The sequence below is a fragment of the Elaeis guineensis genome, chromosome 3, assembly GCF_000442705.2.
Source record: "Elaeis guineensis isolate ETL-2024a chromosome 3, EG11, whole genome shotgun sequence".
NCBI classification, from domain to species: Eukaryota; Viridiplantae; Streptophyta; class Magnoliopsida; order Arecales; family Arecaceae; genus Elaeis; species Elaeis guineensis.
The window spans coordinates 115,517,122-115,540,728 of NC_025995.2; the positions used below are offsets into that span (position 1 = coordinate 115,517,122).

Sequence of the window (23,607 nt, forward strand, 5' to 3'; positions counted from 1 at the left end):
AATGCGATGGGAATCCACTCCTTTCGCCCAATGCTACCGCCCATACAAAGACGGTGGCCGACGCACCATCCGACTCAGGAGTGGAGGGGGGCAACTGTAGGGATATACCGACTGTACCCCCTCACGCCGACTCACCGTTGGGCCTACTTGACCGACACCCGACTCTGCCGACCGATGGCTGCCGTTACTGACCGACCGAGGATACGTCGGTCGGGCAGACCTTCTTCTCTCTCTTGGTCGGCTGAACTATGAAATCCGATGCCCGACTCTCGCAACGCGTCCGACTGACTCTCGGGGGGGGGGGCCCGAGTTTCCACCCGACACCCCTCAACTAGCCGTCGACCTACAGTCGGTCGGCTCCTTCAAATGCCGTATGACTGTTGGAAACTGTCAGTCCTGACAACGGCATGCGGCACTGCCATCTAGGGACATTATCCCACTTAAGACATGTGTCGATCCTAGCGATTTGACAGCCCCACGATGATTTGATAGCCTCACGGTGACTCTGACAGTCCTCAGTGGGTTGACAATCCTTCGATTGTCAGTACCATTAATGACGGCGCCATGCCGCGCTCCACTATATATATCGGGGAAGGCAACAGTGCTAGGAGGTCCTTTCGAAACCTTGGAATCCCTCCTCTTCTCTCTCGCTCTCACCCTCTCCCCTTGAGCTCTTTGATCTTTTTCTACTGTTGCCTAGTCTTCTCTCTGACTTGACCGTCGGAAGGTCCTCGCCGGAGTCACCTCCGGTCAGTGCGAACTTTCTTTTGCAGGCGCTCGCTCCCGACGATCAGGTGACGAGGGGATTGGCCGCAACAGGTTGGATTGGATGGATTTATATATGTTAATGCTCACTTGGTTATGCACAAGGAGGCAGGAATGCAGCTTAGAAACTTTCATGCACCAGGGAAAACAACGGCCGGTCTAAACAAATTAGGCAAGCACGAGCGCAGCATCCATCACTACATCCTGGCATTGAGACAATCACTATAAGCATCTGCATGCTACAATTATTCGTTCTAAATATTATCTATCTGTGCAAGTAATTTAGCCGTAATGCATGCCTTCTAACGCTGAACTTCCTCGAGTTCTCCTGGTGGTGGAAGGCTGCAAAACAAAACAAGAAGCCAAAGGTGATTGCCAGTTATCATGCATACTTCATCCACTACGCTGGCCAAATGGCATGAGGAGAAGGCCAGATGAGTGTCATTATTACCTGTTGCAGTCGATGGAGGGCGAGATGGTGATGTTGATGTGGACGCCACACAAGCGCGGGAGCGCGGCGGCGCGTGAGAAGTCGACGCCGGGGAAGTTGGGGGCGACGCTCTTGAGGCAGTCGCAGATGGCCACGCGGTCACCCCGGGTGGAGACGGTCCTGTTCAGGGCCGCCACCCCGTCGCAGCACCGTCCGGACGCCACCCACGCCTGGTCTGAGAGGTAGGACATGCATGGCGTGATCGTCTGCATTATCTCGTTGCATGGCGGGGCAGCGGCATACGCCCATGCTCCGGCGGCTGCGAGCACCGCCAGAAGCGCAAGGAGTCGAGCCATGCGAGGAGAGTAGTATAGACTTCTGGAGGGTTAAAAGGACTCGAAGTAAATGTTCTTCTTTGGGGGTAAGAATTTGAAGTAGAAGATTAAATATTAGGGATGGGGAAGAGAGGAGAGATATATAAAGACAGATGCATTGAAGGTTCGTTGAGTGAGTGGCCATGTATTTGTTGTTGCAGCAGGGGGAATGCCAATGGGAGGTGGTGATGAAAACGGCGTGATGGAAGGGCGTTGCAGTGGGGTGAGTCGCGTGATGGCCCGGAAAGGGTGAATCACCAATCACCACTGGGGGATCCGAGTAATCACCAGTCACTACTTCGACTGTGTGGCATCCCTTCTTTACTCTACTGAAACATATACGGAAAATACTTCGCCTCCCCCAAAGTCCAGGTCAAGGTCGGTGAACTACCTCAGTTGGCTTCCGTTAATTTGAGTGCCACTCGACCAAGTCGTTGAAGCAAGTTAGCCTCCACCCTAAAGGAGATGGCCCAAAACCTTTCATCCATGCGGTTCACCGAACTTGGTTCACATTGTCAAGGAACAAATTTATTTCATTGTTAAATTGAAACTCCTAAGATCATGTACGTCCTTAAGGCTCCATGTGGCATGTCTCTATTTAATTTTCATGTGCATTGCACGTGCCAGAATCTAGTAAATATTAATTATGAGTCGGTCTTTAAATTTGTTCTAGGAGGAATGTTAATATGTTGAATGGGACTCTGCTTATTTTGATTGCCCTTGTCCCAAGAGGTTGGGTTTGACTTGTTGGGTTTGAGACAGTCACGCCTTGCTAAAAATTTTTAAAGTCCAGTGCCTAACCATCAAAACGAGGTTTTCTTTCTTTTCTTTTTTTTCTTTTCTTTTTTTTTTTTTTTCTTTTTTGTTGTGGGTATCGGGCAACAAAAACTTTATTTTAGCTTCCAAGAGTTGCAAATCTATTTATGTACCTGATGGCCACCGGTAATTTGGTGGCTATTTATGTAATTTGTCAGTAATTTGGGTATCTACTTATGTATTCCGTTAAGTGCACGACCAAAATAATTGGCCCGTTACAATTGGCGTGTCGGTATATGAAACTAATTGCTGAAGGCCGTGAGCACCGTTACAACAAGGATTGACAAAATAATTAGACCATTGCTGCAGGTATTTACGAAATTAGTAAAGATAATCCTCTCGTTGAAGAAAACTGAAAGTATCCTCACACACCATCAGAGGAAATAGTATGTCCTCTAATATACCTTACATCAAAAAGGAAAGGAAAAAAAACACGAAACTGATAGGTAGATCAAATCCTAGAACGAAAAATTCTCCTCCTTGTTTTTATTTCTTGAGATTCAACTCAAAGCCTCCAACAGGTTCCATACTTACGCAATCCTGCAAAAATAAATAAATGACCAAAATTACCATCCATATATGACACTTGAAAACACTGTAGAATTAAAAAATAAATAAATAAATAGCACGGAAGGGCAAATGTTAAAACGGTCCTTAGTTAATTTCAATCCTAATAAATTGGAAATAAAGATGGCCCACTCTAAAAAAAAACAGAAGGACAAATGTTAATGCGTTCCTCCGTTAATTTCAATCCTCATAAATTTGAAATTAAGATGGCCCACTTTACATTGCCTCAATTTGACGCAGTTGGCGTCATTAATGGTCTACCAAATCAATTGGTAAGCTTATAGTGCACTTCTCATCTCTGTTAATGACCGGGCCAAGATATTGAGCATTCATATCTCATTGCAAGCACTTAAATTAGGAAAAATTTTTCTATGCACCCTGCTGCATTCCCGGAATGAGCAGAAAATTTGGCACATTATGCCCCAAGCACCGCCTCACACCCTTGTACCGTACAAACATGCACCAAAAGAAACCGATCTGGCCAGCGGCGGAGCTTGACATCCAATGGAAGGGAAAGATTATAATTTATTAATAATTTTTTTAAAAAATATTTTATAATAAATAATATATATATATATATATATTATAAAAATATCAATAAATATTTAATTTTATATATAAATAAAAATAAATAAAAAATATTATCTTATATCATTTTGATCGTATAAAAACCTTAATAACCTCTTCTATATTAGAAGTTGAAGAATAAATGGACAATTATTTTTTAAAAAAAATTATTATTTTTAACAAAAAATTAGTATATAAATTAATTATATGATTTTTTTTCAAACAGATAGATTCGTAACGTGTGTAAGGCTAAAATATTGAGAAGGCTATCATATATATAAATATATAGATAATAATATTTTAATTTTTTTTGGGGAGAGGGCAGTGGCCTCTTTTAGTCTCTCTTATGCTCCGCCAATGAGTTTGGCTATCATAGAGTTGGTGCAATTGTTGGTACACCCATAACCACTCTATCTTTTAAAGAACACAACCACACATGCATAAGGTTTCAGATTGTATCTTTCACATGAAAGAATAATCAACCTCCTTTCGTAATGTAACCGGTTGAATCATGCAATGACCATCTTGAGATCTATTCAAATGGATGGAAGAAAAAATTAGAGTTCTTTAAGATATATGCAATATATGATCCAATGGTTGATGCCGTAAAAGAAGATAAATTATTCTTTCACGTGGAAGATACAGTCCAAATCCATTCGCAAATACATGCACACAGATAGACAGGCAAACAAACATACATGCAAGAAGAGAAAGAGGGAGGGAGAGATTTACGTGGAGCAATCAAATGTGAGGCTGGGAGGGATAACATTGGTGTTGATTCTACACTTGCCGGGAAGGCCAGCAAGACGGCCCGAGTTGATCTTTCCGGCATGAATCAGCATTTTGCGGAGGCAATCACAGATGTCACGACGGAGCTTCGGTGTGGATGCTAGGTCATTCACGGACTGCACGGCGTTGCAGCATTTGGGATCGAGCTGTGGATCGTTGCCCATCACATAAGGTATGCACATGCCGAATGCCGTCTCTGCCAACCCGCAATCTGAGTGTGTATCGGCCGAGACGAGCATTGAAGCCATGGATAGAAGAGCTAGAAGCAGAAGAAGGCGAGCCATACTTTTTTGGCAGTAAGGCAAGGTAGCAATACAAGGGAGCACGATGGAGAAATTTTTGGAAGAAGGAAAAGATGGTGGGTGCTTGAATATTCTGAACATGGGAACAGCCATATATATAGGCGGACTTGTTGGACAAATCTTGGGTGATTATTAAAGGCTTCTGTTTTCGTTTTTCTTGAAAGAAGACTCGATCAAATCTCTGTGGAATGCCATCAGGCATCAAGCAGAATAAATAGATATGCTGAGCTGTCTACCCTCGAATTAGCTTGTGAAAGAAGTAGAGGCGCGCAGTGCGATAGACTGTGTTGGGCCGGGACAGGCCCAAAGCTTTGAAACAAACCATTTAGTACCAAGCAGGCGTTACGTTCTCCTTGCCGAATGGAAATACGTTTGAAGGAGCATTACTGCCCTACCTTTCGAAAATTGAAAGTTTTCATGATAATAGGCGGGACGGGCCCAAAGCCTTGAAACAAACCATTTAGTACCAAGCAGGAGTTACGTTCTCCTTGCCGAATGGAAATACATTTGAAGGAGCATTACTGTCCTACCTTTCGAAAATTGAAAGCTCTCATCACAATAGGACACTACGTATAGGAACTAATGACAAATTATGATGGGAAAGGAGCATGGAAAGTGAAGGATTGGTTTGGAAAAGATCAAATCACTTTAAAGATATATATTTTTAATTTATATTAATAAATCAAATTAAATATAGCAAAAGCGGTAGTAACGGTAGTAGTAGATAATGGCAATAGCAGTTTTATTGTTATTGTTCATTGTTGTTGTTGTAATAATTATAATATTGCTATTGTTATACCGTTACCACATATTACTAATAAAAACTTAAAATTAATATAGACTGGCATTAGTTTTCCTCAAATATGTCCGGACATCTAATGGTCGATTATTTGTAATTTTCATATGAACCATACATCGGCTGTCGAAGATGCAAGCGTCGCACCAATCCATCATTCACCATTCCCCAATATACCAATGCAAGCACCAAAAGATGCCTGGAGGCATATGGTTAGGAGCACTGCAATTCATAATTTTGATTGATTGCTTCCAAAAAAAATTCACTATATATTCATCTAGTACAAATTGTTTGTCGGTATTCCAAGCATGTATATTACTTTTCTAGAGCTAAGAAAGTAGGTAAAATCAAGATACAAGCACAATTCATTGGTTTTTGTGGAAGTCTAGAATGATTATTTACTACAAAATTCTCAAGCATTATCTTGATTGCCTCTCTATAACATTCGGCATAAAAAATATTAATATATGAAACAAACTTGGTATTTGTCATAATGCATAAGAAGCTAGGATATAATATAAATAGAAGTTAACAATAGCTAATCATCAGGAGCACGATGTAATCACAAAGTGTATCCTATCGAAAGGTTTCATTTGACATTGTTAACTTGCAGAGAATGTGTGCGTATTAAAAATGGCAATCAAGTCGGATCGGATCATAAATAGATCGGATCGATGCCGATCAGATCAGAAAATCATCAATCCAAATCCGATCTATTTATTAAACGGATCAAAAATTCAAATCTGAATCCAATCTGTTTATTAAACAGATAATCCGATCCGATCCATTTAATTTATTTATTAAATAGATCAAATTAGTTTTAACGGATTAAACAGATCGGGTTAAATGGGTCAGAAACAGATTAAATATATTTTAAATAAGTTAAACATCTCTTAAATGGATTAAACATGTTAAATAGATCGGATTAAATTGGTCAGAAATAGGTTAAATAGGTTAGCTAACTTAATCCGATCTGAATATTAAATGGATTAGATATTTAAAATCTAAATCTAATCTAATTATTAAATAGGTTAAACAGATCGATTCCGTTATAACTCAAATCTGTTCAATCTAAACGTAAACATATTTACGATAGATTGAACACGGATCGAATCATATTTTATCGATCCTAATGTGTACTAAATTAATAAGTATGTCAATTTTGTGCTTGCATGCATCATATGAAACTTCCATCTATTTATAATTTTTTCTCTTACATTCATCGATGATCATCACCGGCTACTGTGAATATGAACATATTTTGCATATCCATTGATTTTTATTATCTTGGATACAGGATAATAAAACTCAATGGATATGTAAAATATGTTCGTGTTCACGGGTAGTCATCACAAACCACATCCTTCACTCCCTCTTGTGCGAATTTCATGTCCGAAAGGAAAAAAAACATGGTATGGGTTTTAAGTGCGACTCACGTTAAATATGGGTCAGACATAAATACAAAAATATAGATTCAGATATACGTTGCCCACGTATCTTCCACACGGAGCAACGTGAGCCAAGACGAATAAAATGCTTAATATGAACCAAACGGCGTGGCGGGAAATCAAAGAGGGGCCACTCTTGAGCCCCCATTTGCCTTTCGAGTCTCTGAGTCGCACTGTATAGCCTCTTCCCGTCTATAGTTTCGCTCTGTGACTTCCCGCTCTCTTTTCTCATCTCCCGAAACTTCCCGTTTCTCGCACTCCTCAACGATCTCGGCTCCTGTTTCTCCTTCTCTCCCCCTCTTCCTGAAAACATAGAGAACCCAATGTAGGGTTTCTCTTTTCTCCTCCTCTTCCTGGAATATCTCCAGCCCCAAACTTCAGTCGGAGTTCGGAGATCGGGAAAATGGCTGACGCATTGAGAGCAGATGGAAAATGGTTTCCCATTTAGAGAAGAGAAGGGGGAGCAGACGGTCTTGAGGCTGAAGAGCTGGTACAAATCTTTTTATCTTTACTTTTCTGGAAAAAATAAATCTGTGGTTTTTAGTTTTCTTTTCTTGCTGGATTTATGTCCGTCACGAAACCCTAGGAAGTTGACTTGGTTCTGGGAGGGGATGTAAGGGGATGAGGGCAAGAAGTGTATTTATGAAGAGGCAAGCGATCGTCTGTTTGACCTTGTTCCAGCTAGCAACGGGGTTGCACAGCCTGGAGCCCTCTCCTGATGAAAAAAATAAAGTAAAAATGGAAAATAGAATCGCCACCGGTGTCGCGAGATGGGGGAACTCTGTAGTTTGCTTAGACAGAACTTAGTGTCGTGGTTCTCGAACGGTTAAACTAGTTTCAGACTCACGTATTTGTTACAACAGAATACCGAGATACTTCATTTATTTGTGTTTCATAGCCACAACGGTCAACATCTCCTGCCACGATAGCCATGAGGTAAAAGGGTTCCTCTCTTATCTGTTTGTGTTGCATAATTCATTGTCGTTGTTCCCACGGGATTCTTTCTTAATGACATGAAGTTTTCAATTTATTAGCTCAACGATTGCATATTTACTGGTTAAATTTGTTGGCTTTCCAGTTTCCAGTGGAGGATCGTACATTTGCGCTTGTCAGTTGTCATCTATGAAGAGAAGGCAGAACAAAGAGATTTAGTGACAATTCACTAACAACTTAATGAGAACAAAACTCTGTCAAATCTCGCACATGGAGATTGCTGTAACTTAGGCCTTTTTTCCTCCTAGTTTCAACAAGACCTCTATTTTTAGAATTTAGAGAAACTGGGGAGGACATGTTTTGTTTGGAGATTTCTTCTTATTGTTGGAAGGTTGTTTCACTAAATCCTAGTTGCTACTCTTACTCTAGCCAAATTTTGTTGATAATGGAAGTTCGACAAATATTTTGTTTTACTCGACCTTCTCCCGAATGCGACTGTCAACTGACCGACTTAGGAGGGTCTCCACGCCCTTGATCGGCTTTGCCGGAGACACCGTCACGACGGAAGGAGAAATCACCCTGCCCGTGACGGTCGGTACCGAACCACGGCAAAGCACGGTCTCCCTCATTTTCGTGGTCGTCCAAGTTCCTTCGGCCTACAACGCCATACTCGGGCGACCCGGATTGAACGCCCTCAGGGCGATCGTCTCGATGTACCATCTCCTTGTTCGATTCCCGACCAAAAACGGAGTCGGGGAGATGCGCGGGGATCAACAGCTCGCCCGACGATGCTTCCAAATCTCTGCTCAAAACGACGAGACAAAGGATCCCCTGACAATCGACAAACTGGATCAACGGGAGGAGGAAGAACGGGGTTCGCCGGCCGAGCAGCACGAGGCGATCCCGATAGGAGAAAATCCCGACAGAAAAGTTTGGGTCGGGTCTCAATTGCCCGACACCGAACGTCACCGACTGGCGGAACTGCTGACGGCCAACGCCGACATATTCGCTTGGTCGGCAGCAGATATGTCGGGCATCCCTCCAGAAACAATTACTCACCGACTCAACATCGACCCGACAATGAAGCCGGTGAGGCAGAAGAAAAGGTCCTTCGCCCCAGAAAGGCAGAAGGCCATCGACGAAGAAGTGGACAAGCTGCTCGAAGCAGGCTTCATCCGAGAATCCACATATCCCGATTGGCTCGCCAATGTCGTCATGGTCAAGAAAGCCAACGGGAAATGGAGGATCTGCATCGACTATACCGACCTCAACCGAGCCTGCCCGAAGGATAGCTTCCCACTCCCGAAGATCGACCAGTTGGTGGATGCGACGTCCGGATTTCGACTGCTCAGCTTCATGGACGCATTTGCTGGGTACAACCAGATCCGGATGGCGCCTGAAGACGAGGAGCACACCGCGTTCGTAACTCCCAAGGGCCTCTACTGTTATCGGGTGATGCCCTTCGGATTGAAGAATGCCGGCGCCACCTACCAGCGACTCGTCAATAAGGTCTTCAAAGACCAGATCGGGCGTAACATGGAGGTGTACGTGGACGACATGCTGGTGAAGAGCACGCAGATCCCGGACCATGTTCAGGATCTCGAGGAGACCTTCCGCACCCTTCGACGACACCGAATGAAGCTCAACCCGACCAAATGTGCTTTCGGAGTGACCTCCGGGAAGTTCCTCGGATTCCTCGTTTCTCAGAGAGGGATCGAGGCCAACCCTGAGAAGATAAAGGCAATTCTCGACATGCGTCATCCGAACACCAAGAAGGAGGTCCAACAGCTGAACGGAAGAATCGTCGCTCTTAGCCGATTCATTTCTCGATCAGCTGAAAGGTGCCTCCCGTTCTTCAAGACCCTGCGTCGGGCGGACGGTTTTTTTTGGTCGGATGAGTGCGAACAGGCCTTTGAAGACCTGAAAAGGTACTTGGCTTCCCCGCCGCTGCTCGTAAAGCCGCAGGTCGGGGAGACCTTGTATCTCTACTTGGCCACATCTTCTGAGGCGATCAGCTCGATGCTCGTTCGGGAAAACGAGCGTCGGACTCATCAGCCCATCTACTATGCCAGCAAAGTGCTCCACGGCGCCGAAGCCAGATACTCGGAGACGGAAAAGATGGTTTTCGCCCTGACCGTCTCCGCGCAACGGCTCCGACCATACTTCCAGGCCCACGCCATCGTGGTACTCACCAACCGGCCCCTGAGGGCCATACTGCGCCGACCCGACACATCCGGACGACTCGCTAAGTGGGCGATGAAGCTTAGCGAGTTCGATATCCAGTACCGGCCAAGGCCTGCCTTGAAGGCCCAGGTCTTGGCCGACTTCATCGCCGAATGCCCGACGACCGACCGAGGGTCGGGAGCTGAAGGCCCGGGATGAGATTCGGTCTCTGAGCCAGACCCGATCTCCACCTGGGTACTCCACATCGACGGAGCCTCCAACGCTCAGGGAAGCAGGGCCGGGCTCCTGCTCACGAATTCGGATGGGGTGGTCACCGAATACGCCCTCCGGTTCGACTTCAAGGCCTCCAACAATCAAGCCGAATACGAGGCACTCCTCGCGGGCTTGAGGATGGCGAAGGAGCTGGGCATCGACAGCCTCCGGGCATTCTCCGACTCTCAGCTGATCGTGGGGCAGGTCAAGGGCGACTTCGAGGCGCGAGATCCGACCATGATCAAGTATCTTCAGAAGATAAAGGATCTCGTGGCCCGCCTCGAGTATTTCGAGATCTCCCACATCCCCAGGACGGAGAACGCCCGTGCCGATGCTCTCTCCAGATTGGCAACGTCGGCCTATGATTCTTTGGGTCGGACGTTTGTCGAAAACCTCCAGCAGCCGAGCATCGATCGGGTCGAAGAAGTACAGCAGCTAACGTCTGAACCAAGTTGGATGGACCCGATCGTCCGGTACCTGTCCGACGGGACCAGTCCCGAAGATCTCACGGAGGCCAAGCGACTCCGATGGTCGGCGTCGCAATATGTGATCATGGACGGCCGACTCTACAAGAGGTCGTTCTCTCTCCCTCTGCTCAGGTGCTTGGGACCGACCGACGCTGACTACGCTCTCCGAGAGGTTCACAAAGGAATTTGTGGGAATCACTTGGGGGGCAAGTCCTTAGCCTTCAAGGTCTTGCGACAGGGCTACTACTGGCCGACCATGAGGAAGGATGCGGCGGAGTTGGTCCGAAGGTGCGAGCCATGTCAGAAGTATGCCAATATTCAGCACCAACCGGCCAGCCAAATCGCTCCCATTGTCGCTCCATGGCCCTTCGCTCAGTGGGGAGTCGATATTCTCGGCCCCTTCCCACCGGCGTCAGGCCAGAGGAAGTTCATCGTTGTCGCCATCGACTACTTCACGAAGTGGGTCGAGGCCGAGCTCTTGGCGCAGATCACCGAGCGGAAGATGGAGGACTTCGTCCAAAAGTCCATCATCTTCAGGTTCGGATTGCCGCACACCATCATCACCGACAATGGACGGCAATTCGACAACCAAGACTTCAAAGACTTCTGCGCCAGGTTCCACATCCGTCACCGACTAACTTCAGTCGGGCACCCACAATCCAACGGTGAGGTTGAGGTGACGAACCGAACCCTGCTCCATGGACTCAAGACCCGGCTGAACGAAGCCAAAGGTCTCTGGGTCGACGAGCTGGGCTCCGTCCTGTGGGCTTACCGAACGACCCCCCGCGTCCCGACCGGAGAGTCGCCGTTCAGTTTGGCCTACGGGACAGAAGCTATGATCCCGCTCGAGATTGGCCTGCCATCTTCAAGGGTCGAGCAGTACCGCGAGCCGGACAACTCCGAAAGCCGGAGGGCCGACCTAGACCTTCTCCCCGAACTGCGAGATGAGGCTCAAATCCGAATGGCCTCATACCGACAGAGGGTCGCCCGGTATTACAACGCCAAGGTCAGACCAAAGCTCTTTAAGCCTGGCGACCTAGTCTTGAGGAAGGCAGAAGTGTCGAAGCCCTTGGACCAAGGGAAGCTGACTCCCAACTGGGAAGGACCTTACAAGGTTGCTGACACCTTCGGGCCGAGGGCCTACCGGCTGGAGACCCTTGAGGGGAAGCCCATTCCCCGGACTTGGAACGCCGACAACTTGAAGCTGTATTACCAGTGAATTCTGTAATTCAATTGTCGGAATACAAGTTCAGTTTGAAAAATCGGAGTTCTAACTCTTCGACTACTGATCGGCGCTCAGCCCCGATGCATCGACGCGGACCTGGCACCGACGACACATCGGCCCCTTACACGGACCGATGCATCTACGATGACGGGAGTCAATACTCCTTCGACGACTCGTCGGACCTTCATGAGGGCCGACGGACTCTTATAAACGGGAGTTACACTCCTTCGACTTTCGGCAACACATCTGCCCCTGACAAAGGCCGATGCAGCTGTCGCAATGGGAGTTCATACTCCTTCTACGATCGAATTTTCGGGCAGAATCCATCGGCCGACTGGCCGATCGGGCTCCGACCGAAGAAAGGCTAAAAGCCCACGCGACTATTGCCGCGACTTCCGACCGGGCTGCGGCCGGTCGAGGGATATTCGGCTTACCACCGTCTATCACACGACGCGACCTTGGTCGCACATACGACTGGCCGACCGACCTACGGCCGGCTGAACGACACTCGGCTTGCCACCGTCTGTCAAACGACATGAAACCCGACGCAAGAGCATGGGGACCCGACTTACTATCGTACCCCCGACGCTGCGCCGGACGATGATCGACTAAGTGCATCTACGGAGGTCCGGCTGCCGAACCTTGGCAGGTTCGGTCGGCTTCTGACTCAACAGATGGACCCGACTGGCAACTTCGACTACCCGAAGCCGACCTAAAGTCGGGACGCATTCTACCTTCGGGGCTGCACAAATTGTCGAAGTCCTATCGGCTTACGTAAGTTGGCGACTTGCTTAAGTTAGTGACTAAGGTTCCACGTCGCAGCAATGGTCGGCATTACAAACGAGAAGGAAAAGAAAAAAATTTCATTCGTTGATAAAAGGAAATTACAGAGTCGGGACGAAGCCCGATTACATGTATTTTCTAAAAGACAAAAATAAAGATGGTCGGCAGGGCCGATCACCCGTCCTGGTCGATCTCTTCGACCGACGGAGGATCGGGGATGATCGGCGTCTCGGCCATAAGCGACGCTTGGTCGGCCGCCGAGGGATGGGCTTCGGTCGACAAAGGAACTTCGATCGGCACCTGCTCCGGGACGGCTTCCTCCACCACGATGACGCCTCCCGACGGTTGGTCGGCCATCTCTTCCGTTCCTTCTTCTTCGGCTCCTTCCTCGGCGAACGGCGGGACGACGCGGCTGACGTCCACCTCCGGGTACAAGGCATGGACGGCGTCCCGACCATCCTCGAACCCGACCCGGTATGAGGCGAAGCCCGATTCGATCATCTCCTCCCGGTATCGGTCGGAGGACCGAAAGTCCTCCACCGCCCGTTCGGCCGACTCTCTCGCCGACACTGCCTCGTCCTCAGCTCGGGCGAGCTCCTCCCTCGCCGACTCCGCCTCGACCTTCGCCATTTCGGCGTCGACCTGGGCGATGGACAGCTCCTCTTCGGCTTCCGCGAGCTTCTCCAGGCTGGCCCGGAGTTGCTCGCGTTCCCCTTGGAGTTCGGCAGTTGCACCATCCCGTTCGCGTCGAAGGCGGCGTACGGCCCGACCCTTGTGCTTGGCCTCCTTCTTGGCCGACTGCAGTTCGGACCCTAGCCGGGAGACCTCGTCGACTAACTTGGCCTCCCGGTCGGCCGACTGCAGGAGTTGTTCGGCCAACATCGCCCTCTCAGCTTCGGCCGCCGCCGACCTCTCCTTGAAGGTTGCCCGAACGTTGCCGAACCTTCGGTACCCGGCCTCAAGTTCGGACATTGTGAAAATCAGCTGCCGATCAAAAAGCTCCGTCAGAATCGCATGATAAGCAAAAATTCCTAAGGAAAATCTCTAAGGAAGGGAGGACCCGAGGCTTACCTCGATCATTGTCGGGTAAAACCGAGACAACATCTCGGACACCTGCAGAGTTCGCAGCAACCCCACGTCGGTTGGGAGGAGGATTCCTTGGCACAACCTCCTCGCAAGATCGTGGTCGGCCAACGCCGACGCACCCTCGGGGTAGTAGGCGCTTGGGGGCATCGACCGGCCCCCCGACCTATCCTCCTCCGCGGGCTCCATCGGGGCTTTCCCCCGATCAGCTGCCCCGACCGACGGGACCGGCAGCGACGGGACGCTGGAATTTGATCCGGCGCCCCCGGTTGCGCCGACGGACGCCGCCGGACGATGTTCGGTTTCCCGAACGTCATCCGGCTCCACCCGCATAGGCGAAGACACCGATACTCCTTCGGCCGCCTCTTCAGTCGGCCCCTCCTCGACTTGGACCACCGGAGCCGCGAGAGCTATGACCGGCTCCGACCGGTCGGTTGCCGACGACTCGACGATCGGCGGGGCTGGGGTTGGCTTCTTTACAGGACGCGAAGGGCCGGCCCCCGATGCAGGCCTCTTCCTCTTGGCGAACTGCCGAATCTCGGCATCAGTCGGCCTCATCCTCGGCGGTGTCCCTGCAATACCGACAAAAGAGTTAATGGCTGGACCAAAGGCCGACCAAAAGATGGACAAAAAGAAAAGCCGGAGGATCGGGCGATACCTATTCGGGGGACCAGACTCAAGCCGGCGTCATAGAGAGCTTGTTCGGTAACAAGCTCCCTCTGCTTCGGTACCGACATGTCCTTCAGTCGGTGGAAGTCCTCCCGGTCGTCCGCATCCACCCGACTGTTTTCATTGGCCTCTGTTCGGGGTGTACCCCAACGAGAAGGAAAGCCCCAAGAAGAGGAAGAGGAAACAAAGAAAAACTGGTTCTTCCATCCATGAATGAACGATGGAAGACCAGTTATGAAGGCAAGACCCTTCCGGGGGTTGAAGAGCCACCACCCTCGGGCTTTAGGGTGGGGTCGGAGCACAAAGAAGGCCCGGAAGAGGGAAACGCGGGGGTTGGTCGGCAAGAGCTGACACAACAGCGCGAAAGAAATGATTAGCCGGACAAAGTTCGGCGCCAGTTGCGCCGGACAGAGTCCGTAGTAATCAAGCAGATTCCGGACGAACTCCGGAATCGGAAGTCGAAGACCCGCACGAAGGTCCTCAATATACAGCGCCAGGTCGCCAGGTGGAGGGTTGTTGACCCGACCGCCGGCCCCTGGAGCGGAGAGCCGAAACTGCTCCGGGATGCGATAGTGCTCCCGAAGCTGATCGACGTTCGGCCCCGAAAGCGAGGAGGCCTCATCTTCCGGAGCCGATCGGGTGTCGTCGGTCGGGTTCCCCGACCGAGCTCCCTGAGTCGGTTTCCTGGTCATTATGCAGGGACCGAAAGAGGAGAAAGAGAAGAAAGAAAGGAAGAAGGAAAAGGGGGGACCACGAACCGGATGGACCCTCCACAGGCGAAGAAGAGCTCTGCCCGCGACGACTGAAAAATCGCCCGGACAGAGTTTCCCCAGCGAAATGTGGCAAATGTGGGTCAGGGTCCGGGAGATCCTACATATATAGGGCCGACCGACGGCCGAGATCCTTCCGCGCCGACCAAAGTCCTGCAGATGCGCGACGCGTGGCGCCCCCCGGTTGGCGGAAGATTCGGCGCGCCCCGCCCCGGGACGGCTGCACCGCCCGCATTAAATGCCGGAGCGGGCGCCAGCCAACCACCTTGACACGCGGCGCGCGGGGCGCGGTCCCGCATTCACGCACCCGCGCCGGTTCGCGTTCCCGATGGGACGCCTGACAGCGGCCCACTCTTCCGCAATCGGCGCCGAATATCCGATCAACTGACGCCGTATCGTCCGGAGCCCGATCTTCTGACACCGACGTGACGACTGACGACGACAAGACGTGGCGTCTGACGCCCGACGCCGACGTGACCTCTGACATCGACTGGACGTCCGGATCGCTGAGCATTCATGAGGCGTCTGACATCGGACCATCCGACAGTACGGTCGGATCTACACGTGCGACAAATCCACTCCCAGTCGTCTGGGATTGCTGCCCGAATGGAAGCATCGTCCTGCTCACCGCCCGACTTGGGAGTGGAGGGGGGCAACTGTTGGGGATACCCGCCGCCCTACTGCCGGAGGGCCCGACCGCCCGACCGACCGCCCGACCGACCGGATGGCCCGACCTACTGCCGTAGGGCCCGACCACCCGACCGTTTGGCGGTCTGACCGCCTCCGTTGGACGACTCCGACTGGCCGATAGACCGACCGACCGTCGGTCGGGGCGACCGACTGGCGGGAGCCATCAGCGGCTAACCGCCGGCCGTCCAACGGCCCATCGCCGACTGGGGGTATGTCGGGCGTAACCATCCCGACCGACCGAACCCCGAGGTTCGATGGCCGACTTACATGACGCTCGCCGATCGACCGGAGGAACCCGACGCCACTCTGCTGGCTGCCGACCTAGGGTCGGCTGACTCCTCCAACCGCCGTACGGCCGCCAGACGTTGTCAGCTCTGACACGGACATGCGGCACAGTTACCTAGGGGCATTGTCCCGCCCGGGGCCGGGTCAACCCTGGCGATTAGACGGCTACACGGCGACATGACGTTTTCACGGCGGCTCTGACAGCCCACAGTGAGTTGACAGTTCCTCGCTTGTCCGCGCCATTAATGACGGCGCCATACCTAGCTCCACTATATATACCGGGGAAGGCAACAGTGCAGGGGGTCGATCCGCCCGTCTCTTCCACATACGCAGGCTCGCTCCTCTCTCCCTCCCTCTCTCTTTCTCAGAGCTCTCTGTCTGCATTTCACTGTTGCCCAGTCACCTCTCTGACTTGACCGTCGGAGGGTCCCCGCCGGAGCCGCCTCCGGTCAGTGCGGACTTCCTTTTGCAGGTGCACGCTTCCCGACGATCGGGCGACGAGGCGATTGGCCGCAACAGGAAGTTTGCAATTACATGCGACAGCTTTTGCCTACACGTGCATGTAAGTCTACCATGTGTCAATAGAAGATAGTTGGTAAGGGGTTGGTGCTACTTAATGAGTTGAATTGGCATTATATATGAAGGGTAGACTTGTTGTTAACCAGTCTTCATGCTGCTGTAACTTTTTGGATTTGCTTCCATGGCTGGAAAATTCCTCTCCCCATGCAACGTTTATGAACAGGAGAGCACACCTCCGTCTTCCATATTCCCTTCTTTCCTTTACTTTCCAAAGCAAAGATCATTTCCATAACATCAACAAGAGCAGCCAGTCTTGGATTTTTTAGCAAAACCCTCTTCGTGCGTCTACACCATCATGGCTGGTCTTCCTCCTTGTTCCTTCCTTCCCTTCTTGTTTACCATATTTCTTCTTAAATCCTAAGTGTTTTTTCCCTTTATTTCTATTATTTGTTTGTTTCAGAAAAATTTGATTCCTTACAATTCAACTCCAAATGCATGCACTGTTTTCAACACTTCAGTAGCTTGAAATCGCATATTGATGTTACCATATGAAATGAAAAGCAGTGGGATTAGAATTGCTTTTTGTTGATTCTTCAGTATGTTGTGGACCCTTAGTGGTTGACATATCTGCTCATTGGTATTTTGAAAACTTATCCTTCCATGAATATTTAACAGGGAAGAGTGTCAGTTTCTATTCTGTGGAGCTTCTAAAACATTAGTGCAACAAATTTTGGTAACAGGATGCTTGAGAAAAGTTTCATTAATCTGATTAATGACTCCTTGGCCTTTAATTTGCATATGCTTCCTAAAACATTAAACTATCACATGATGGTGACTAGAAGAGAGTCTGGATGCTATTTAAATGACAGGATTCACCTTTAGTAATTAACTCCCTCCAAATTCTGCATCAAAAGTTGGTCCTAGAGATGGGAGGAAGGCTGCTAAATAAGCTGGACATGTATCGCCTCCCACATTTGGAAGTAGTTTCGTGGCCTTTAAGAGACCTACTAGTTGCAATTTTCTTTTCTCTTAGGGTTTTTTTATTGGAACATTGCCTGTAATTTTGTAGGGTACTGGCTTAGGTTCTATCCAGATTTTGCCTGTAATTCCATTAACTTAGCTGGATGTACATTATCTAAACTGCTGATGCTCCTGGTTAGCAGCATATGCCCCTTGTCTATGCAGTGACTGGCAAGAAGGAAGGATAGCATGCAGCAGGAGAGTTATAATAGATCTGGGCAATTTTATGATTTATTGAGACCCACATAACAAGCTTTGATAGTAAATAGTAACGTTTCTCCCATTACCTGGGTTTCACGTTACCTCAACTTTGCATGTGTATATGGTGTCTCCTCACAGTAACAGAAGATAACGCACATGGAAGTACTACATAGAAGTGGTATATAGCAAGGTCGTTCCAGTTGGTTCCTTCAATAACAGCATGGTCTAGCCATCGCATATCCGACACTCATCACCTACCCACCTTCCCCTGCATGTGCATTTGTCTGGAGAAGTCATTTTGGCAAATGCCGTTTCTTGGCTCTAGTCATGCGTATTTATTATGTCATCGTGACATACTACATGACGTATTTATTCTGTCATTGTGACACACTATATGATTAGAAATTGATATTTGTCTACAGGTGGGGATATCTGCTATAATTCAAAAAAACAAGAGAAGTCAGTTTATGGTAGATCTGTGAGCTATGACCTATGCAGCTTCACTTGCACATGGAGTTTGTCTGGAGATATCCATATCCTTTTCCACGTCAGGAATCTACTCTCTTGAATGACAAGTTGGCAACTTCATTATCTTATAGTCAAAGTTACTTATTTGCACTATTCTTATGATGATTGTGACATGATATCTGCCATTTTTTCTATGAGTTATACACTTGGCACTTGGTGACATAATTAAAAGGATGACCTGTGGTGTAGCATGATTGTAGGGGATGCAGAGATTGACAAAATGATATTTTGTTTGTTTATTTTAGCTGGTAAATAAAAGTTGACCTATCAACCAGAAAATAAAGATTGAGATCATGGCTGCTTGTCCTTTTTTTCACCTGTGTCTCACGGGATTGTTTTTGCCTTGTTATTTTTTGTCTCGCTGCACAAACTAAGGATTGTAAGTGCCCACTTCATTTATCTTGTTCGAATCCCATTCTCCATTTCCTTGTCCTTATTGGTGCTTTCAATGTCCACTTAACAATGTGTTGTTGGTATAATCTTTTACGCCCTATTTGATAGGACTTCACATTTTTTTTCCATGTGTGCGTGCTAATGCTGGTAATTGTCCCAGGGTTAGAATTGACAAGGACTTTGTTTGATTACTGATGGTATCAGTGGTATGTGTCATATGGCCCTGCAAGAAGATGAAGTTTAACATTCCACCCTTAAAATTTACTATCTTTAGAACAAGGCTATTCGATTCACAAATATCATTTTACCTGAAATTTGCTGAATTGCTACAAGCTTCTCATATCTTTAGCGGCAACATGGTTGTTTATTCTGCTGTGTTACTTGTTGGTAGATATAGATGGTATTCTGGAGCTGCCCCTTGCTTACACCACCAAATCTAATATCTCTATTTGGACTTTGTTGATTGGTAAAGATACTTGTGGGTCCCGGACTCTGTCGAGAAGGACTGATGGAACAATTTCCTTCATCAATGTCCATTTTCTGTTGGCTGGAAATAATGGAAGAAACTGGTGAGTACATTAAAGATGTTTGTGAAAATGGATTTAATCATACATTTCATATACCCCAATAGTTAAGATAGGATGGGGCCATATCAGGAAGTTCCGAGTTCAATTTGAATCCGTATTAATTCGCCCAACCATCCTCCTCTTTACATAGTTCAGCAGCTTATGTTCATCATCATTGTCGATAAAATTTTGGCCCCTTAACCGCTCCTAGTTCACAGTGATGTTTGGTTCTTTTCATTATGTTGCACTTTAGATGGAGGTTTTGATATGCTAAAATTTCTGCATTAGGAGTAGATGTCATGCAATTGATGTTTTTGGGATATCCACTAATTTGATTGTGTGCTAGGTGTCTCAAATGGAAACGACAGCAGCCGACCCCACTCTTTTCCAAGCTTTATAAAGGATACCTGCCTAACAGTGTCATTAGGTAGCCTAGGGTTGTCTCCTTTCTGCAGAAGTCAATTTAATAGGGAATAATCAATATGCCCACCAAATTTATACATATCTTTCCTTTTTTTTGGCTCTTGGAATCCATATTCTTGTAATAGTAGCCTGATAGATTTTCACTTATTGAATAACTGTTCTATTTCCTAGCTTTTTTTTCTTCTGTTTGCTTGTCCGTTGCCTTATTTTTTCCTCTTGTTCTTATCCTACAAATGAGGAGGCTTTAGGATCAATAAATTCTACAAAGAGTAGATGCTTGACAGAGTAAAATATATTGCTTAAAGAAGTGTGATTGATTGCTCCAATTTCGATCTATGAAGATGATATAAGATCATTGACATGTTCCCAGAGGTAAATAGGCATCATTATCTTGATGTAATCAAAAGAAGAGGAGAAACAGAAGTTCTTTGATTTGAACGTCCTGCTTAGCGAATTTGCGCTACAGTGATCTTTTGGTAGTGTTCTGCTCTCATATTAATTAGAAAGGGACATCAGTCAACTTTAAAATTAGAAAATCTTAAATAAGATGGGAAGAGCAGGTGAGGTCTTCAATACTATAGTATGTTATTGGAGTTATAACGATTGCTGCCTTTAGAATCTGAAACATCTCTAGCTGCCTCCCCAGTTCTCACGTGCTCTGTCGGCATGTGCTGGTCTACTTTGCTCATGTTGTTTACCCCTTTCCTTTACCCTTTCCACTCCCATCCGGATTTCGCTTCATAACAACGTAGAACCTTTCCCGCTTGAGCTTTTGGAAGCCCTTTGCCTCATTTCCCAAATGCTGCCGATTTCAGTAGAGTATTGTATGCTCATCACAAAGCTTCTGATTTTTTATGGCATATCCACGCATCGGATGTCTCACAGGCGTGAACCATGATAGACTTGTCGGATGCTGTTTAGCAGCATATTTGATGCCTGATTGATTTAGATTTCAAAATGCTTTTTGTCCCATAAACAAACAAATTTTGAACATATTCATCATATCTATGTTTATGCAATCCCTAAAAAAACCTGGAACGCCATGTCTTCATCCTGATTTCATATTAACCATAACCAATTTGAGTCCGTAAACTTTGGGCAGGATTGGACTTCTGGGAGGATTTCTATGGTACCAAAATTTGGGAAGTTTTGATGTTTGAAAGGCAAAATCGAGTGGAGCAAACTATTTGAGCAAAAATTTATCGTTTAAATAAATAAATTTTTTTTGCATATATATCTGTCTAAACATTCAAATTTATGTGAATATCTTTTTAAAATTGATATTTGTATGTATACATTCATAAAATATTTGTTTTGTATGTATATATATATATATATATATATATATATATATTTTTACATATGTATCCACATCATTTAACATCATTAAAAAAATAAATGATTTAAAATTTAAATGACTAAAATATCTTTATGGATAGATATGCCAAAAGAAAATTTATAAAGATGTATATACAAATAGCTTCATGAGAGTATTCATGCAAATTTAAACATTTAGAAGGATATATATGTAAAAATTTTTAATATAATTTTTATCTATTTCATCTAGACGGATTTAGATCTTCTTACTCTGCAATATAGTAACATATTAAATAATATAACAATACGATGATGATATTATATAATATTTTATATATTAGAATACTATATTATATTTTATTTTTATGCAAGATGAGATGATTTTGTCCATCTTATAACAATATGATATACTTTATACATTTCACAAAAATATTTTTGAAAAAAAAATTAAAAATAAAATATAATAAAATTATAAATTCTTATTGTTATATAATATCCAAATCCACAACTATGTCCATTCTATACAAATATATAGGTTATCTATTTTATATCAGATTTAGATATTTTTCTTAGAAGCATAGTATAATACATTAGAGGAAGATATGAGTGATTACGATCTGTTTATTTTATATATAAAATAATTTTGATCTATCATTTGATAAAAAATTATTTTATCTATGTAAATTAATAAATTAAATAAATTTATTATTTTAATTATATATATTAATTTTTTTTATTAAAATAAGGAAAGAATTAACAAACTAAGAGAAACGTATTTATGTTAAAAAATTTTTACGTATATATCCTTTCAAATATTTAAATTTCATAAATATCCTCTTTAAATTACTATTTACATATATATCCTTACAAATTTTTCTTTTTGCACATCTATCTATAAGGATATGTTAGTTATTTTAATTTTAAACTATTAATTTTTAATGATATTAGATGATATGGATACATATATAAAAAAATATATTTTATGAATATATATATATATATATTAATTTTAAAAAATTATTTATATAAATTTAAATATTAGAAAAAATATACACGTAGAAAACTCAATAAACAATTGCCATCAAGTTCCGTGAACGTTTTTGTAGATACTGACACATGGTGGGTGCATCAAATGATAAAAGGATATTACTTATAAAACCCCTCAAAACTTTGGCATCATATGGGGATGGGTCAAGGAACAAAAAAAAAAGAAGGGAAACGTTACCGGTTTGTAGGAGCCCATGCAGGAAGAAAAGGAAGAAAAGTCGTATCAGTCGCTTTCTTAAGCGAAACACCGGCGATAATAAAGGGTTAAAATCGCCATCCATCACCGCCTTCTAATTGTCCATCATACCCAGATAAAAACAACGGTTTGCTAGGCTAAGCTGGAAACGGCGGATCCGCTGTTTAGCTGTCGTTAAAAGTTGTGAGTTTTCGGTGGGCCTAGTGGCGTCTTAAAGTAGATTGACGGCCTTGATCTTTTCAATCGGTTGTTTGCTATTAGGGGCCGAGTAACGAAACCCTGGTCCCACCACGTGCTTCTCTTATTGAAGACTGAATCCTGGCAAGCACCTTAATTTGACCCTAAAATCTTCTGTTAAGACCCAACATTCACTCCTAAATTGTTACTCGAAGTTCCTGAAATCTTACTCTACCAGGATTAGGGGCGCTCCCTTTTTTTAGGGCCATCATTACAAAGCTGGCCTTTTGTAGACCACCAGCGTTACCGGATAGCAGTTTCTCTCTCTCTCTTAGTTTTGCTTGGAGCCAAGGATCTATGGGCAACTGCATGGAGCCCTGTTCGCCAAGGCTAGAGGAGGGAGAGGTGAAAGCAAGAGGAGTAGAAGAAGGTGAAGGTGGCGTTGGCGTTGGCGTTGGAAAGGAGGGTGGCTTCAAGGTTAAGATCTTGCTGACAAGAGGGGAGCTTGAATGGTTGATGCTTCAGATGGAGAAAGGGGAGAAAAGGCTGGAGGACGTGTTGATGGAGATGGGTAGGGAGAGGAAGGGAGAGGGAGCTGGGAAAGCCCAAGGTTGGAAACCCTCTTTGGAGAGCATAACCGAGGTTCCGGAGGTCCAGAGTTTTGATGCGGGCGAATGAGACTCCTCCTCGATCTTTTGTAGCATACCCTCTTTTTCTTCCGGTCTTGTGGGATCTCTGATTGACTTCCTACTTTTCTTAGTTTAAGTCTGTAAGTACCAAGGGTTTCTCGTTTTTGATTCTCCATGATTGAAGTTGGAGATGCTAATGTTTTGATTTCATGGTCGGTAAATATAAGCTTATAGCTAGAACATTTTCTGTTTCTTTTCTCTGATGAGAGCGAAAAAGAAAACTGTGTCTCTTTCTTGATCTATTTCAAGGCCTCTGATTTGGACTCATAACTGCAAATTTTATTGCTTTTGTTAATTATAATATTGCCCGAGATGCTAAGCCTTTTGCATATGGTT

General features: G+C 46.0%; 3 protein-coding genes across 3 annotated transcripts; 1 reads left to right on the forward strand and 2 right to left on the reverse strand.

Moving 5' to 3' along the window:
- Window positions 1-1,067: 1,067 nt before the first annotated feature.
- On the reverse strand, window positions 1,068-1,551 carry LOC140856330 (non-specific lipid-transfer protein 1-like). Its single transcript, XM_073253439.1, has 2 exons — window positions 1,217-1,551; window positions 1,068-1,107 (listed from the first exon to the last, which is right to left on the reverse strand). Exons 1-2 carry the CDS (start codon window positions 1,549-1,551, stop codon window positions 1,068-1,070), a joined length of 375 nt encoding a protein of 124 aa, XP_073109540.1.
- Window positions 1,552-2,697: 1,146 nt separating this feature from the next.
- LOC105040696 (non-specific lipid-transfer protein 1) lies at window positions 2,698-4,703 on the reverse strand. The gene is made up of 2 exons (XM_010917350.4): window positions 4,252-4,703; window positions 2,698-2,925 (listed from the first exon to the last, which is right to left on the reverse strand). The coding sequence occupies exons 1-2, from the start codon at window positions 4,701-4,703 to the stop codon at window positions 2,916-2,918; spliced, it is 462 nt and encodes a 153-aa protein (XP_010915652.2). The 3' UTR covers window positions 2,698-2,915.
- An 18,236-nt stretch (window positions 4,704-22,939) lies between these two features.
- On the forward strand, window positions 22,940-23,260 carry LOC109505611 (uncharacterized). Its single transcript, XM_019849118.1, has one exon. The coding sequence runs from the start codon at window positions 22,940-22,942 to the stop codon at window positions 23,258-23,260; it is 321 nt and encodes a 106-aa protein (XP_019704677.1).
- The last annotated feature ends 347 nt before the right edge of the window (window positions 23,261-23,607 follow it).

What these genes read in the sequence shown, in the direction of transcription:
- LOC140856330 (XM_073253439.1), bottom strand. Translation starts at nt 1,551, where the DNA reads ATGGCTCGACTCCTTGCGCTTCTGGCGGTGCTCGCAGCCGCCGGAGCA. An exon ending in CCCTCCATCGACTGCAACAG is followed by an intron (nt 1,108 to 1,216) that starts GTAATAATGACA and finishes TTTGTTTTGCAG; the next exon opens with CCTTCCACCACCAGGAGAAC.
- LOC105040696 (XM_010917350.4), bottom strand. Translation starts at nt 4,703, where the DNA reads ATGGCTGTTCCCATGTTCAGAATATTCAAGCACCCACCATCTTTTCCT.
- LOC109505611 (XM_019849118.1), top strand. Translation starts at nt 22,940, where the DNA reads ATGGGCAACTGCATGGAGCCCTGTTCGCCAAGGCTAGAGGAGGGAGAG.